Here is a 16,351-nt window from a genome sequence, read left to right as displayed (position 1 = left end):
ATGTTCTGTTATGTGTGAATAAAAGTACGAAAACAGAAATGAATAGGCTGGTAGAAAAAAATCTGGAAACTTCCATCCGCAATTATCATTGTGACCAACATGCAATTTAAACTTAATCTGCTCCATTTAATTTCATCATTTTGTCTCATTCAGTATTTCCCTATTTGGCACATTGGTGTAGGTGGTAGAGCTGCTGCCTCACAGCACCAGAGACCCAGGTTTAGTTTAGTTTAGTTTATTTGTCATTCCACTCCTTGCAGATCATGCAACGAATGGGACGAAACAGAGTCCCTCTAGGGACCATAGTGCAATACAAATGTAAAACATATAGACAGGGGATGATAGTGCAGTACAATACGATACAGTACAATACATTCAGACAGTGCAATACATATAGACAGGGGATTAAAGCATGTAAATGGTAAAAGGTAAAGCATTTAACCTAGAGTTTAAAGCATGTAAACGGGGAATTTAAAACCAAAGAATAAGAGCCACCCATCCGAACGTCAGGTGCTGTCAGTGTGTGAAGTTTACACTTTCTGCCTGTGACCATGTGGGTTTCCTCTGGGTGCTCCAGTTTCCTCCCACATCAGGTTTTGTAGGTTAATTGGCTTCTGTAAAATTGCCCCGAATGCGTAGTGAGTTGATGCAAGAGTGGGATAACACAGAACATGTGCGAATTGGTGATCAAAGGCCGGCGTGGACTCGGTGAGCCATAGGGCCTGTTTCCAAGCTGTATCTCCAAACTCTAAAGTAAACAAAACGAATTACGATTTGTTAAACTTGATCAGCAAGCCAAACCCGCCTCACCTTTTTGAATCCTTCCTTGTTGATTTTGCCACTACACTGGTTCTTGTGGGTGAGGAAACTTTTCCGAATGTTGCTGTCACAATAGATAATGCGCAACCAAAGCTCGGATTTCACATCATTCAAACTCATCATCTTGCCCAATACACCATCTTCAATCTCTTTCTTTATAAGCCTGAAATGTAAACATCAATTGTCAGAGTTATTCATTACAATAACTTAGTTATGGAACCACATCAAAATACAGAGTGAAGGTAGACCTAAAATGCTCAAGTAACTCAGTGGGACAAGCAGCATCTCTGGAGAAAATAGGTCATATGGTCATAAGTGATAGGAGCAGAATTAGGCCATTCGGCCCATCAAGTCTACTTCAACATTCATTCATGGCTGCTCTATCTCTCCCTCCTAACCCCATTCTCCTGCCTTCAGCCCATAACCTCTGACACCAGTACTAATCAAGAATCTATCTATTTCTGCCTTAAAAATATCCACTCAATGGGTCACGTTTTGGGTCGGGACCCTTCTTCAGTCTAACAAGGGACAATTTACTTTATGTTTTACCAAGCCCAATTAACCTACAAACCTGCACATCTTTGGCGTGTGGGAGGAAACCAGAGCACCCAAAAATAAACCCACCTGGCCACAGGGAGAATGTGCAAACCTTGTACAGACAGCACCCGTAATTAGGATTGAACCCAGGTTTCTGGTGCAGTAAGGCAGCAACTCTGCCACTGCATCACTGTGCCACACATAAACACAGTTATGTTAAAAATGATTTCATGCTTTCCACTCAATTTAGACAATCGTAACTTTATTGTGTGTGGCATATTTCAATTGTAAACCTCGGATAGTAACAACTGAGATCCCAACAAACCTTCAACTTGGCGTGAATAAATTTCTGCTCCAGACCCCAGCTGGATTATAACTCTGGACCTTTAAGGTTCTAATTATAACATCAGAATAGCTTTCTTCCTATCCCCCTCGGACAGACATTTCACATCCCAATATTCCATGAGAGGAATAAATGGAGTAGATGCACAGATTCCCCTGCCCAGAGTAGGGGAATCGAGGACCAGAGGACATAGGTTCAAGGTGAAGGGGAAAAGATTTAATAGGAATCTGAGTGGGGCTGAAGGACCTGTTTCCGCACTGTATCACTCTATGACTCTACTCATTTTGCACCAAAGATTTTGACATTTTAAATAATAAAGAAATTGTTCAGATATGCATTCGGAGTCGGTGGAGAAGTGACCTTGCCTCTTTTGCTGTTGATTGAGGGCAGATACCTCAGTGGTGGTGTTTTTTGGCATGTCGGTCAACCCAAGATTTTCCAGAAACTGCTGATAGGAAATGTGTAGGCTGTTGGTCCTTTGCTGCTTGCATAGTCTGAAAGATTAAACATTTTCTTTTGATGGTTATAAAGATACCATTGAATCAATCTTAGAAAGTATATTGTCAAACAAACTAATTATATCACACCAGTAGTGCCTAAAGATATATGACATAGCTACGGTGATGAATAGAAAAGTACATGTTGATATCACTGATCAGAAAGTTTTTTTTGGAGTCTGAGCGGCACGGTGGCGCAGCGGTAGAGTTGCTTTCTGACAGCGCCAGAGACGGGTTCGATCCCGACTACAGGCGCTTGTCTGTACGGAGTTTTACTTTCTCCCCGAGACCGCGTGGGTTTTCTCCGAGATCTTCGTTTTCCTCCCACACTCCAAAGATGTACGTAGGTTAATTGGCTTGATTTAAATGCAAAAATTTGTCCCTAGTGCATGTAGGAGAGTGTTAATGTGTGGGGATTGCTGGTCGGTGGTGTTTCGATGGGCCGAAGGGCCTGTTCCCGCAAAGTATCTCTAAACTAAACTCTGAGATATGTTATTCTGTTCCATTATCCACAAAATAGCTTATTAACATTACTTACTCATTGGAGTACATATATTTTACCACAATCTTCCATTTTCTCTTCTTCATAAAATATCTCAAAATCTGACACTTAATTATTTAAAACCTGCAGCCTAGTTTGATACAACTTGTCAAAAATTAGTATAAAAATTAAAAAGGGTCAATAAATATTAATCACTAAAAATAACTTACTTCTCAAAGTGCTGATCGGAAATCGGAAGACAGTGAGTCTCCATAACCCTCCGCAATTCAGCAAGGCTAATTTTCCCAGTTTTCTCGGGATCGCTCTTTAAAAAACACTTTTGTATTTCATCCCAATTGGTTCTAATTTTGTCGCACAGAATATCCTCCACCTAATTGGAATGTCAAGCAGGGGTTAATGGAAAAGTATCAGGCCACCATTTCCCAAACAATCATAGATGTGTGTAAGAAAATAACTGCAGATGCTGGTACAAATCGAAGGTATTTATTCACAAAATGCTGGAGTAACTCAGCGGGTCAGGCAGCATCTCAGGAGAGAAGGAATGGGCGACGTTTCGGGTCGAGACCCTTCTTCAGACTGAGGTGTGTGATCGCCTCCAGCCATCTCCCCTCATAGCCTCTTGGTTCCTCACTGCCCATTTTCTATCTCCATACCAAAACTCACAAGCAGGACTGCCCTGGCAGGCCCATCGTTTCTGCCTACTCCTGTCCCACCAAACTCATCTCCAAATAACCCTTGTCCTATCTTGTGCTGCCTTGCCCAGTCCCTACCAACCTGCATCCTCACGTGCACTTCACCATTTCTATTGCCTCCGGATCCTTGGTTCCCATCTGCTCAGCTTTACTATGGACGTCCAGTCCTCCTACACCTCGGCCCTCGGTTCTTCCTTGAATTGAAGCCTAACTAGCTTCCCTCAACTAACACTCTTCTCCAACTGGCAGAACATGTCCTGGCCCTTAGCAACTTTTTTTTTGATTCCTCGCATTTTCTCCAAGGCAGAGGTGTAGCTATGGGCACTCACGTGGGCCCCAGCCATGCCAATTTTCCCACTGGTTTGGTTGAGCACTTCTTGTTTCAAATGCACCCTGGCACCATTCCCCGATTCTGTCCCCATATGTTATTTACTCCGCCCATCTGCACCTAGGTTATCTTTTTAAAACTTACTCTGGAAAAGTAGAATATTTCTCATATCAGGGTTACTACAAATTGTTCGCACAGACATTTCTACTTTCAAAATTACCAAAACCCATCTCGTTCAATAAGGATCACAATTAATATAGCACAAGTGTGCAACTAGTGAACACAATGTTGTGTAAACTATTTTACAGAACTAAGCAGGCACACTTACAGTTTGCCACACTGCTGCCACAGGAGTAGTCTTCTTGACATTTTTAGTTCCGTTCAAAAGATTTTGGTTCTTCTGGTTAGGAAAATAGGGGAAAATAAACTGTATCAAACTGCACGTTGTAGATTTTAAGCAATATCTTTTAAAACATCAGTATTTGAGATGTGTTATGAAAGAGGAAAGATGATAGTGATAAATGGGGACATGTACTTACAATGGTGGTAGCATTCTTCGGTGATGTTCTGGCATCTCAATTTTATTAAGGTGGACATTACATTAGAGATACAGCACAGAAACAAGCCCTACCGCCCACCGTGTCCATGCCGACCAGCGATCGATCGCCCCATACACTGACAATATCCTACACCCTAGGGACAATTTACAATTTTTACCAAAACCAATTAACCTACAAACCTAAGATAGACACAAAAAGCTGGAGTAACTCAACGGGACAGGCAGCATCTCTGGAGAGATGTCTTGACCCGAAACGTCACCCATTCCTTCTCTCTAGAGATGCTGCCCGCTGAGTTACTCCAGCTTTTTGTGTCTATCTTCGGTTTAAACCAGCATCTGCAGTTCCTTCCTACCCAATCTACAAACCTATATGTCTTTGGAGTGTGGGAGGAAACTGGAGCATCCGGAGAAAACCCACGCAGTCACGGGGAGAACGTACAAACTCCATACAGGAAGCACCCGTAGTCAGGATCGAACCCGGATCTCTGGCGCTGTAAGGCAGCAACTCTACCACTGTGCCATCTGCCGCCCCCAATTAGGACAGGAAATTATATATCCGAGATTAGACTCCAAATAGCAGGAATGATTAATGATACCAGTGAGATCACATCAGCACAACATCTTCTACATGATAAGGTACTACGAATTGCAAATAAGACAAGTGATCTCCGAATCCAAGTACATAATCACTTAATTTCCACTGTCTGTAACTCCACTAATTTTGGTGTGTCGTCTGTAAACTTACATCTCCATGTAAACCATCTACATTTCCGTTCAAGTCATTGATATATATCACAAACAACTGAGGTCCCAGCACTGATCTCTGAGGAACACCACTGATGACTGACCTCCAGCCAGAATAACATCTACCCACCACTCCCTTTGGTCTTCTGTGGATGTCAGTTCTGTATACAAATTACCAAGCCACACGTAGATCCCATGCATCTTAATCTTCTGGATCAGCCTACCATGGGGGAGCTTGCCAACTGCTTTACTGAACTCCGATGTAGTCAGCATGCACTGCCCTGTCTTCATCAATCATTGTCATCGCCTCCTCAAAAAACTCAATCAAGTTTGTGTGACATGAACTGCCCTGCACAAAGCCTCGCTGGTTACCCCTAATTAGGCCATTCCCTTCCAAAGAGTTTCCCTACACGGAAGTGAAGCTCATCGGCCTGTAATTTCCTGGATTATTCCCATTTCCCTTCTTCAACAAAGGCACGTTGGCTACACTCTCCAGTCCTGCAGGACCTTACCTGTGGCTAAAGATCTTCGTCAAGGTCCCAGCAATCTCCACTCTTGACTCCCTCAAAAACCTTGGATCCCATCAAGTCCTCATTAGTGCTCTTCAAATGACCCAACACCACCTTCTTGTTCTCAAAATCCCCACTCACTATCTCATGCCATCTTGGCAAATACCAATGCAAAGTACTCGTTTAGTACCTCGCCTACATCCTCTGACCCCAAGTATAAATTCCCTTCTTTATCTTTGGGTGGTTCTACCCTCTCCATAGTTACCTTTGTGGCGCGTCGAAAAAGCCCGAAATAAAGGGAATTCTTTATTTTTTATTCTTATTATTTTTAATATTATTTTTAATACTATTATTCTTCTTCTTATTATTATTATTATTATTTTATTTTTTTTAATTCTTCTTATTATTATTTTTATGTGCACCTTCTTATTTTTAATGTGCAAATGCATTATCATCCATTTGACTTCAGAAGGAAAAAAAAGGCAGGTTGAACATACTTTTTCTTCAGCCAATTCCATGAGCTGGTTACAGTGAAAATAGCCACTGTGCTCTGGATCCAGCAATAACATAAGAGTTTTAATCTCTTCATCAATTAGTCGAAAAGGGAAACACTGCAGAATGCGACGCAGTTCTTGTCGAGTTATTATGCCGTTGTGATTCTGTGAGAAAAAGCAGATTGCTTTACGACAAAAGCATGACATGTACAACAGTCTTTACTTTAGACTTTAGACTTTAGAGATACAGCACGGACACAGGCCCTCAGGGTCTGCACCAACCAGCGATCCCCGTACACAAGCACTATCCTACACAGTCGGATCAATTTACAATTTTTTTAATACCGAAGCCAATTAAACGGCCAAACCCGTACGTCTCTAGAGTGTGGGAGGAAACCGGAGCACCCTGAGAAAACCCACGCGGTCACGGGGAGAATGTACAAACTCCGTGCAAACAGCACCCCTGGTCAGGATGGAACCCGGGTCTCTGGCGCTGCGAGGCAGCAACTCGACCGCTGCACCACCGCGCCACTGGCAATGTTTTGAAAAAAAACGTTGCTAGTATCCAAAATATAAATTACTTACATTAATGCAGAAAAATACATGCTTAAAATGATTCTAGTACATTCATATTTCTGTAAAGTTTAACTTTCTGCTCATAACAGAAAGCAAGACTTATTTGGTGTAAGCAATCGTCAGTTATTATATCATCAGATATGAAGAGTACCTCCTCTCCTGCTGGGTATCTCTCCCGGAAATATTTATGGAGCTTCTGGAGAAGGTCCGTGTTCTTTTTGTTCTCACACAATCCTCCAGGATTCAAATAATGACAAGATGAAAGGCTGGGTTTGAAAAATATATAAGATGATGAAGGCTGAAGTGTATCCGTACACTGTGGATGGCTCGATTGCAATCATGAATTGTCTTTCCGCTGACTGGTTAGCACATAAGAAAAGCTTTTCACTGTACCTTGGAACACGTGACAGAAATCAAGAAAGCTCGGACGTTATTTGAAAGAACCAAATGGTACTATAACTGAGAAATCAGCACCAGATTCTTGAATAACGGTTTGAAACCTTGTTCAGTAAAAAATTAGAATGCAGATATGGTTGAAAAAGGTATTACCGTTCAAAATAAATTAAGTTTAGGTTTATTATTGTCACATGTACCGAGGTACAGGGAAAAGCTTTGTTTTGCATGCTATCCAATCAGATCAGATATACCACGCATAGAAACAATTGGTTCAAACTGAATTACAATAGTTGAAGCGAACGGGAAGATAGAGAGTGCAGAATATATTTCTCAGCATTGTAGCGCATCAATTCCATACACAACGTCCAATGTCCTCAGTGGGGTGGCGGGGAATCAATCAGGACCCTAGTTTCGGAAGGACCGTTTGGAAGCCTAATAGCAGAGGGGAGGAAGCCATTCCTAAGTCTGGTGGTACGTACTTTCAAGCTTCTGTACCTTCTGCTGGATGGGAACAGGGGGAAAAAGGAATGACCAGGGTGGGCAAGTCTTTGATCAATCAGATATGGCTATGAAAAAGGTGAAATGGTTTAAGATAGACGCAACTTTGTTGTCCCATTTACTATCATCTGCAAGGAAATTGTTTGAAATGGAAGCAACCAAGGCAGGAAAAACAGCACACAACAGATATAGTTAAACCTATAAACCTACCTATTGTTTGGCTGGTGCTTGGGCAAAGCCCATTTCTCCTCCGTTGGCATTGAATCTGGACCGCTCAGTAGAAATTGGTTCCATCCTACTTTGCCATTGGGTTCAATTTTGTACCTAAACCATAAGACAAAATGAATTATCATACAAGTGGCACAGCAGTAGAGTTGCTGCCTTACAGCGCCAAAGACCCGAGTTCGATCCTGACTAAGGGGGCTGTCTGTACGGAGTTTGCACATTCTCCCTGTGACTGAGTGGGTTGTCTCCGAGTGCTCCGGTTTCTTCCCACATCCCAAAGACGTACAGGTTTGTAGGTTCATTGGCTTCTGCAAATTGTCCCTGGTGTGTAGGATAGAACTAGTGTACAGGTGGTCGCAGGTCGGCGCGGACTCGGGTGGGCCGAAGAGCCTGTTTCCACACTGTTTCTTTAAACTAACCTAAACAAAGGAAATGTGGAATAAAGGTTTATTAAACCTATCGGTTGTGCAGAGGAAGTAAATGCGGCCTCTTGAGGAGTTTATCTCACTTGCATAATTCCCTGAAAGAATTAACAAACCATAAGTAGAACATTTAAGCTGTTAAAACTCTTAAAAGTAACGCCCTCTGCAAGTAATCAAGAATAACTTGGGGGAAAAGGAATATCCTGGGTAAAAGATTTTGACCGCCTACCTTATCTTTGCCTTTTATAATTTTTTATACCACGATCAGATCACCCTTCAGCCTCCTTTACTCCAGGTATAATTCACCTAGTCCATCTAATCTGTTTCCATAATTAGTCCTCCAATCTACGCAACAACCTGGAGAATCTCCTCTGCACAATTTCCATTGCAAGCACATCCTTCCTCTAATACGGTAACCAGAACAGTACACAATACTCCAGTGTAGAAAAGAACTGCAGATGCTGGTTTAAATCGAAGGTAGAAGAAGGGTCTGATGCTTGCATACCTTGTCAAATAGTCACCCACAAAGGGCGCTTACAAAGTTCCTCACAACAACAAGGATCCTAGCACTGATTTCTGCAGAAGGCCTCATATTACAGACTGCCAATTAGAAAAGCATCTTTCTACCACCCTCTACCTCCTATCGACAAGCCAAGTTTGGATCCAATTAGGCAGCCCACATTGAATCTCCTTTGCCTTATCCTTCTGGACCAGCCTACCGATTCAAACCTATTCATCCACTGGATCCAGTGGATGTGGAGAGGATGTTTCCACTACTGTGAGATTCTTCCCATGTTTTTTGCAAAATATACATTACTTTTAATAAAGGGAGAATATTATTTGAAGTGCATCATAATCAAAATTGAAATCGGATGTTGCTGAGGAGAATACAAGGAAAAAGGCAAAACCAGAGCAAATGTAGTATTCTGAAGTATTTTTCTCAGCTATATTAAGTATGGAAAATTTAACATCATTCCAGCCAATCATTCTTTTTTGCAATAATGAACAAAAGTTTAATATATTCACATAACCTATTTTAAATTAAATTAAATAGCATTCACGGTGCACTTCTTATTTCTTACCTTTCCATTATTTGACCAAAGACTTCATTGCTCGGACATATAAACTTGTTGAAAACTGCCTGGAGCTCTCCCATTAAGATGAAGCCACTTTTGGACACATCGTAATTTGAAAAAGCTTGCAATAAATTGTGATAGTTGGCTTGCAACTGATGAAATGAAAAAAGGAACATGCTGATAAATCCATTTGATTCCATTTTACAAATATCCGTGTGATGAAAAATTACACATACAATTAGTCTAGTTTATTATTGTGTAGGAAGGAACTGCAGGTGCTAGTTTAAACCGAAGATGGACACAAAAAGCTGGAGTAACTCAGCGGGACAGGCAGCATCTCTGGAGAGAGGGAATGGGCGATGTTTCGGGTCGAGACCCTTCTTCAGACATTATTATCGTCACGTGTAACGAGGTACAGTGGAAAACCTTTTAGTTGCATGTTATACATGATTACACATGATTACAATTAAGCTGGAAGCTGAGTTATACCGAACTTTGGTAACTTTAATGAATATTTACTTTCATAAATAAATATCTGGTTATAATGAATAGTGAGCTTGTAACAATGGTTGATAACAGCATCTTTTATTTAGTAACAAAAATCAGAAATTTGATATTCTTTGGTTGATAATAATAACTTAAATACAAAAATTCCAGAACTTGGGTTGTGAAGAGGTATATGGTTCCTGTTACAAATGTTAAGAGGCAGAGTAATTATTCTTTAACATCAACAACTATTGATTCTGGACTTTTTTTTGTTTACAAATACAACGTTAAATCCCCTTGCAAGAGAATAAGAAAGCTTCACTAGTGCATTAAACAGATAATCTGATATTTTTTCCTCCAGCCGTTTCTTCAACTTTCAGGAATATTTTTCATTTTTGTGGCTTTTGTTCTTCTTTAGTTTTCACGCACGTGTTCATTTGGAGAATATTAGTAAGTTATCAATTATTTATTGTTAATGTTTCATGATCATGCTTGATTACTCATGCATTTTTACATTTACAAACACAGAAATTAAAAAACAAGAATTAAACTCTCCTTGCTGAAAGTACATTGCAATATCAAATCTTAAGCTGGAGCTTGCCTCGAATCATAAATATGTAGTGCAATTACATCCATTTTAATGATATTTAGCTTGTATTCAGTCTTATGATTTGCACTCTCCTGGGTCCAGAGGAGTAACAGACAACATTGTAAATTGAAGAGAATATATAATAAACACAGCATTACCAGTGACCAAGTTCAAGTATCTGCTAATTAACCTTATAAAAAGTAATAAAAATGAGTTCAAGATAATTTAAAGTAATTCAAAATATCATAGTTAAAATCAGAAAGTCAAGCAATTTTCTCCTAATAGCATATGCTGATTGTTTCTTGTGCTTTGTCTTTTAAAAGGCGATTATAGATGTGACCACTCACTTATATTAAAAAAATATATACCCACATCAGTCACAGCACACGGTCATTATTGCTTCTGGATGAAAAACTAACCCAACGTCACCATTTTCCATTTCAGTTTGATTGTTTTCCCAAATTCAAACTAGTTTATAGTTTAGTTTAGTTCAGTTTATTGTCATGTGTGCTGAGGTACAGCGGAAAGCTTTTTTGTTTTGTGCTATCCAGTCAGCAGTAAGACTGTGCATGATTACAAGAAGACAGACACAAAATGCTGGAGTAACTCAGCAGGACAGGCAGCATCTCTGGGGAGAAGGAATGGGTGATGTTTCGGGTCGAAACCGTTCTTCAAACCCTTCTCTCCAGAGATGCTGCCTGCCCCGCTGAGATACTCCAGCATTTTGTGCCTATCTTCGGTTTAAACCAGCATCTGCAGTTCCTTCCTACACATAGTTACAATCAAGCCGTCTACAGTGTACAGACACAGGATAAAGGGAATAACGTTCAGTGCAAGGTAAAGTCCAGCAAAGTGCGATTAAAGATCATCCGAGGGTCTCCAATGAGTTAGATGGTATCAAATGTCATTACTTATACTGGAATAATATTTGATTTAGAGATTCGAAACCAATCATGTATATTAAGATATATCAGAGTAAATGAACACGTGTACCTTTTTTCGAAAAGCCCAATCAATTTCATCCCTTGATAAATTTGCTAAATCTCCGAGGGACTCCTCAGTCATTGGTCGTTCCAACTTGGGTTGTTTTTCTTGTACCTGAACACCATCTTCCCAGTTCATTGCTTTGTGAAATTACAATTAAACAAATATGTTTCTTAAAACAAAACGTTGAGAGGAATTTTCCATTCATGCAAGGTTGTTCATAACCTCATCTCCTTTCACTCCACACATAGTTATTCTCTGATACTGTTCCACTCATCATCCAGTCTTGTTTCCTCATTCAATGCAATTCCAATCTGATGTAGAACATAGAACAGTGTGTGTGTGCAGCACGGTGGCACAGAGGTAGCGTTGCTGCCTTACAGCTGCCAGAGACCCGGGTTCAATCCTGACTATCAGTGCTTTCTGTACGGATTTTGTAGGTTCTCCCCGTGACCTGCGTGGGGTTTCTCCGGGAAGCTCCAGTTTCCTCCCTCACTCCAAAGGCTTACAGTTTTTTTGACTAATTGGTTTGGAATAAATGTAATATTGTCCCTCGTGTGTGTAGGATAGTGTTGGTGGTGGGAATCGCTGGTCGAAGCGGACACAGTGGGCCGAAGGGCCTGTTTCCGCGCTGTATCTCTGCACTAAACTAATCTAAACAGTACAGCACAAGTACAGGCCCTTCAGCCCGCAATGCCTGTGCCGAACATGTCGCCAAAACCATCTCTTATCTCCTTGCACATAATCCATATCTCTCCACTCCCTGCATATCCATGTGCCTATCCAAACATCCCTCAAATGCCACTATCATATCAGCCTCAACCACCAATCCCAGCAGCACATTCCAGATTCTCACCACCCTCTGTGTAAAAAAAGTGGCCCCACACATCTCCTTTAAACCTTGCCCCTCTCACCTCAAAGCTAGGGCCTCTAGATTTTAATTTATCCATCCTGGGAGAAAGCTTCTGATGGACTACCATATCTATGCCTCTCATAATTTTATATACGATACGATATGATACAATATAACTTTATTTATCCCATGAGGGGAGATTGGCATGCATATATATTTCTATCGGGTCTCCCTACAACCTTCGGCATTCCAGAGAAAATAATCCAAGACTGTCCTGTTGCTAATAGCCCCTAAATCATCCGGTAAACCTCCTTTGCACCCTTCCCAAAGCCACCACCTTCTTACTGTAAGAGAGCAACCAGAACCGCATGCAATACTCCAGAGAAGTGTATTTCATAAACAACGTACGTTATCTCTAATTCCAAAAAGCAAATTCCTGTGCAACTTTTTTTTCCCCATCTAATTCCCAATGAAGTCAGCTCAATAGAGGGGATGCTTCCTTTTTGATGGATGTTCCTATCTTTCACCTTCCATTAACTAAAAATACACCTGCTCAACTCCTGGATTTCCCAACCCAAGATCGATAAGGCTCCTTAATTTACACAGCCTTCTCTGCCAGTGTTTTTTTTCAGCAGGAGGCTCGAGAACAAATGTGAGTCAGGTTCTCCTCAAGACGGATTACTCAACTGAAATCACTGAAGAGCAGAGATCCCAAAACCTAGCTTGGAGAGGAATTACCCCTTGCTTACACTTACATACAGAATTATAATGCAACTTTGTAAATGCATTACATTTACCTTACACTCAAATATATTCCGCATTTCTGATGATCTACAATCATCGCGATTTCCAAGTTATTCATGAAAAAAATATATTTTTAGGACCATTACAAACAAAGATGGATGCCAGCTTCATTAGAAAAAGAATAACTCACGACCAACCATGGGCGGCACGATGGCGCAACGGTAGAGTTGCTGCCTCACAGCACCAGAGACCCGGGTTTGATACTGACTATGGGTGCTTGTCTGTATGGATTTTGTACATTCTTCCCCGTGACTTGCGTGGGGTTTCTCCGAGATCATCAGTTTCCTCCCACACTCCAAGTTTATAGGTTAATTGGCTTGGTTTAAATGTAAATTCATCCCTAGAGTGTGTAGGGTAGTGTTGATGTGCGGGGATCGCTGGTCGGTGCGGACTCGGTGGGCCAAAGGGCCTGTTTCCACACTGTATCTCTAAACTAAACTAAACATGGATGGATGCCAGCTTCATTAGAAGAGGAATAACTGAAGACCAGCCATTCATTGAAAAAAATATTTTTAGATCCATTATAAAACATGGGTGAACACCAGCTTCAATAGAAGAGGGATAACTCGAGACCAACCTTGTGCCACACATTCTGTGCTGCGTTTGTTCGAGGGTTCAACAGGGATGCCCAGCTTCGCTAGAAACTGCATGTAATTCACTGCTCCCATCCTAGAGAGGTGGTGTCGAGAACAAAGCCTGATGGAAATATACAGTGTGTAAGAAAAAATAACCTCATCTGGATCAGCTGAAGAATACAGCTTACAATCACCAACATGGTGAAGTCTGCACCCGATTTTGGCAGACACCCTCCTAGCTAACCTCCTGCAAAATGCTGGGCCAATTTTCCAGGACAAGGACCTTTAGAGTGGCAGGGCATTGCAAGCATAAAAGGCAATAATCTGGGAGGTCAGGACAAGCCCCACCAACAAGACTGCTGAAAAAAACTTTGACTGCTGCCTATATCTGTCAGAACTACTAGTGTTAATGCACTATCTACATTAGCTGAAAGCCTATGATGCCAATGAAAAGAATCTGTCGTATTTTAACTGCCCTAGTCAAAGCTAACCTGCGTCTCTCATAAGGGAGGGCCCACCAGTCGTTCACCTAGGGTGATGTCCCTGGAAATAAGGAAGGAGAGACAACAGGACGAAAGCAAGATCCAAGCTCTGCAGAGGCTGGAAGTCTTGCTGGAGGGAGTGGAAAGCAGGAGAACGCGGTATCAGGTAGAAACACCTCCAGCTGAATACCTGTTATTGCCGCACTTACCTGCACCCCTCCCCCATACCCTCCCCCAATTACCCCCAACTTCTAAATCAGAACTGATCCCTACCAAAGCACTCATACCAAGGGCACAGCAATTGGTCTCAATTGGGATCTTAGAACACAAGGGTAACTGATGGATTGGGTCAGAGGAATTGGGTCAGTCTGATGAAGGGTCTCGAACCGAAACGTCACCTATTCCTTCTCTCCAGAGATGTTGCCTGTCCCGCTGAGTTACTCCAGCACTTTGTGTCTATGATGGATTGGGTCTTCAGTAATCTGGTAAATGGAAAACTGCATGGGATAGGCATCTCTGTCCTCGCCTTTAAACCGAAGATAGACACAAAGAGCTGGAGCAACTCAGCGGGTCGGGCAGCGTCTCTGGAGAAAAGGAACAGAGGACGACAAAGACCCTTCTTCAGTCTGAGGAAACGTCACCTGTTCCTTTTCTCCAGAGGTGCTACTTGGCCCGTTGAGTTGCTCCAGCATTTTGTGTCTATTTTCGGTATAAACCAGCATCTGCAGTTCCTACCTACACATTTTGTCTGCTCACCTTACAGCCACTGAGTCGTATAAATTGTTAAACTGCATAAAATTGTCCATACTGCAATTTAGGAACTGTTCAAACCAGAGATTCAATCTTAATATTGTAATTATCCTTAAATATTTGCCACACTTATCTAATGGATAATGTTTAAGTCACAGCATTGTATTCACTTCTGATTAATGTTCTCACATTCAAAATTCATCACATTGTCAAACCAATATTAAAAGACTTATTTTATTGCTGCCATAATACTTGAGAATAATTCACTCGTAATGTAGCAATTATTCACTGTAACACGCAAAATTGGCCATTGGAATATTTTATATAAAAAATAACAGCTAAAAGTTATTCAGAAACACCGCAGATGGGCATCCATATATACTGACCTTTCAAACTGAGAATCCGTCATTCTAAGACAGTAACTCTCAAGAACTCTTCGAAGTTCATAGCACTGAATGTGTTCATCCTTGTTATAATCAAACAACTTAAAGGCTCTTATGATGTTTTTCAAATTGTTTAGGATCTAGGAAAAAATGTTAGTTACTTTTGTTTGCAATATAATCACACCAGAGCATAAACAAATTAGTTTTGTGAAATACCACTTGCTGAAAGTAAACGGCAAGAAGCTGATGTAAACTCCCTGCTTCACTACTGACTTAATGGGGAAGATTGGTATCCATAGGCATAGTTCCATAGATTTCTCTATCTTCCCTAGCCATCGATTCCACTGCTCCTCCTGGCATCTGTTTGATATCAAGCTTGGTTTAGTTTAGTTTAAAGAAACAGAGTGGAAACAGGCCCTTCATTCCACCGAGTCCGCGCCGACCGTTGGCTGAGCAGAAAAGTAAGTGCTAATTACAGTTGAACAGGCAGTTTAAAAAGAGCGCCAAGAGGAAGCTAGTAGTCAATTTGAAAAGTCCGGGAGCAGAGCAAGGACGCCCGTTGGCTGAGCAGAAAAGTAAGTGCTAGTTTAAGTGAGAAGTCAGGTAAATTGGACAATCAGGCAATTTAATTGGTGATATAAGCAATACTTGCAAAAGGGTGCAGCCCCAGTGAGGGAAGGGCCCAGTGAGGGAAGGGCCCAGTGTGGGAAGGGCCCAGTGAGGGAAGGGCCCAGTGAGGGAAGGGCCCAGTGAGGGAAGGGCCCAGTGAGGGAAGGGCCCAGTGAGGGAAGGGCCCAGTGAGGGAAGGGCCCAGTGAGGGAAGGGCCCAGTGAGGGAAGGGCCCAGTGAGGGAAGGGCCCAGTGAGGGAAGGGCCCAGTGAGGGAAGGGCCCAGTGAGGGAAGTGCGAGTCTTTGGCTGCGAGCCTTCGGCGAGGAGGCTGAGATGAGGAGGATACAATTGTTTTAAGCCAGAGCTGGTTATAGGCACAAGGTGATGGCGGAAAAGTTGGTGCAGTGTGTTTCCTGCAGGATGTGGGAAGACAGGGACGTCGCTGGAGCTTCTGGGAGCTACACCTGCAAGAACTGTGTCCAGGTGCAGCTCCTGAAGGGACGTGTGGTGGAGTTGGAGAGGCAGTTGGATGACCTCAGGGCCATCCGGGAATGCGAGAGTTTCCTCGACAGGACCTATTGTGAGGCTGTCACGCCAAGGGTCCAGGTCGAGCGAAGG

General features: G+C 41.9%; 1 protein-coding gene across 1 annotated transcript in view; it reads right to left on the bottom strand.

Moving 5' to 3' along the window:
* Positions 1–16,351, bottom strand: part of efcab6 (EF-hand calcium binding domain 6) — a 61,481-nt gene that overhangs the window by 29,990 nt on the left and 15,140 nt on the right. The window contains exons 6-16 of the mRNA XM_078416503.1: positions 15,127–15,263; positions 13,511–13,629; positions 11,286–11,416; positions 9,224–9,369; positions 7,705–7,818; positions 6,752–6,866; positions 6,028–6,189; positions 4,047–4,118; positions 2,908–3,068; positions 2,065–2,193; positions 811–982 (exon numbers count right to left, since the gene is read on the bottom strand). Coding sequence (XP_078272629.1) covers positions 811–982; positions 2,065–2,193; positions 2,908–3,068; positions 4,047–4,118; positions 6,028–6,189; positions 6,752–6,866; positions 7,705–7,818; positions 9,224–9,369; positions 11,286–11,416; positions 13,511–13,629; positions 15,127–15,263 — 1,458 coding nt within the window. The remainder of the gene's footprint in view (positions 1–810; positions 983–2,064; positions 2,194–2,907; positions 3,069–4,046; positions 4,119–6,027; positions 6,190–6,751; positions 6,867–7,704; positions 7,819–9,223; positions 9,370–11,285; positions 11,417–13,510; positions 13,630–15,126; positions 15,264–16,351) is intronic.

This window comes from Rhinoraja longicauda, chromosome 20, assembly GCF_053455715.1.
Source record: "Rhinoraja longicauda isolate Sanriku21f chromosome 20, sRhiLon1.1, whole genome shotgun sequence".
In the NCBI taxonomy this organism is placed as follows: Eukaryota; Metazoa; Chordata; class Chondrichthyes; order Rajiformes; family Arhynchobatidae; genus Rhinoraja; species Rhinoraja longicauda.
This window is presented reverse-complemented; position numbering and strand designations above follow the sequence as displayed.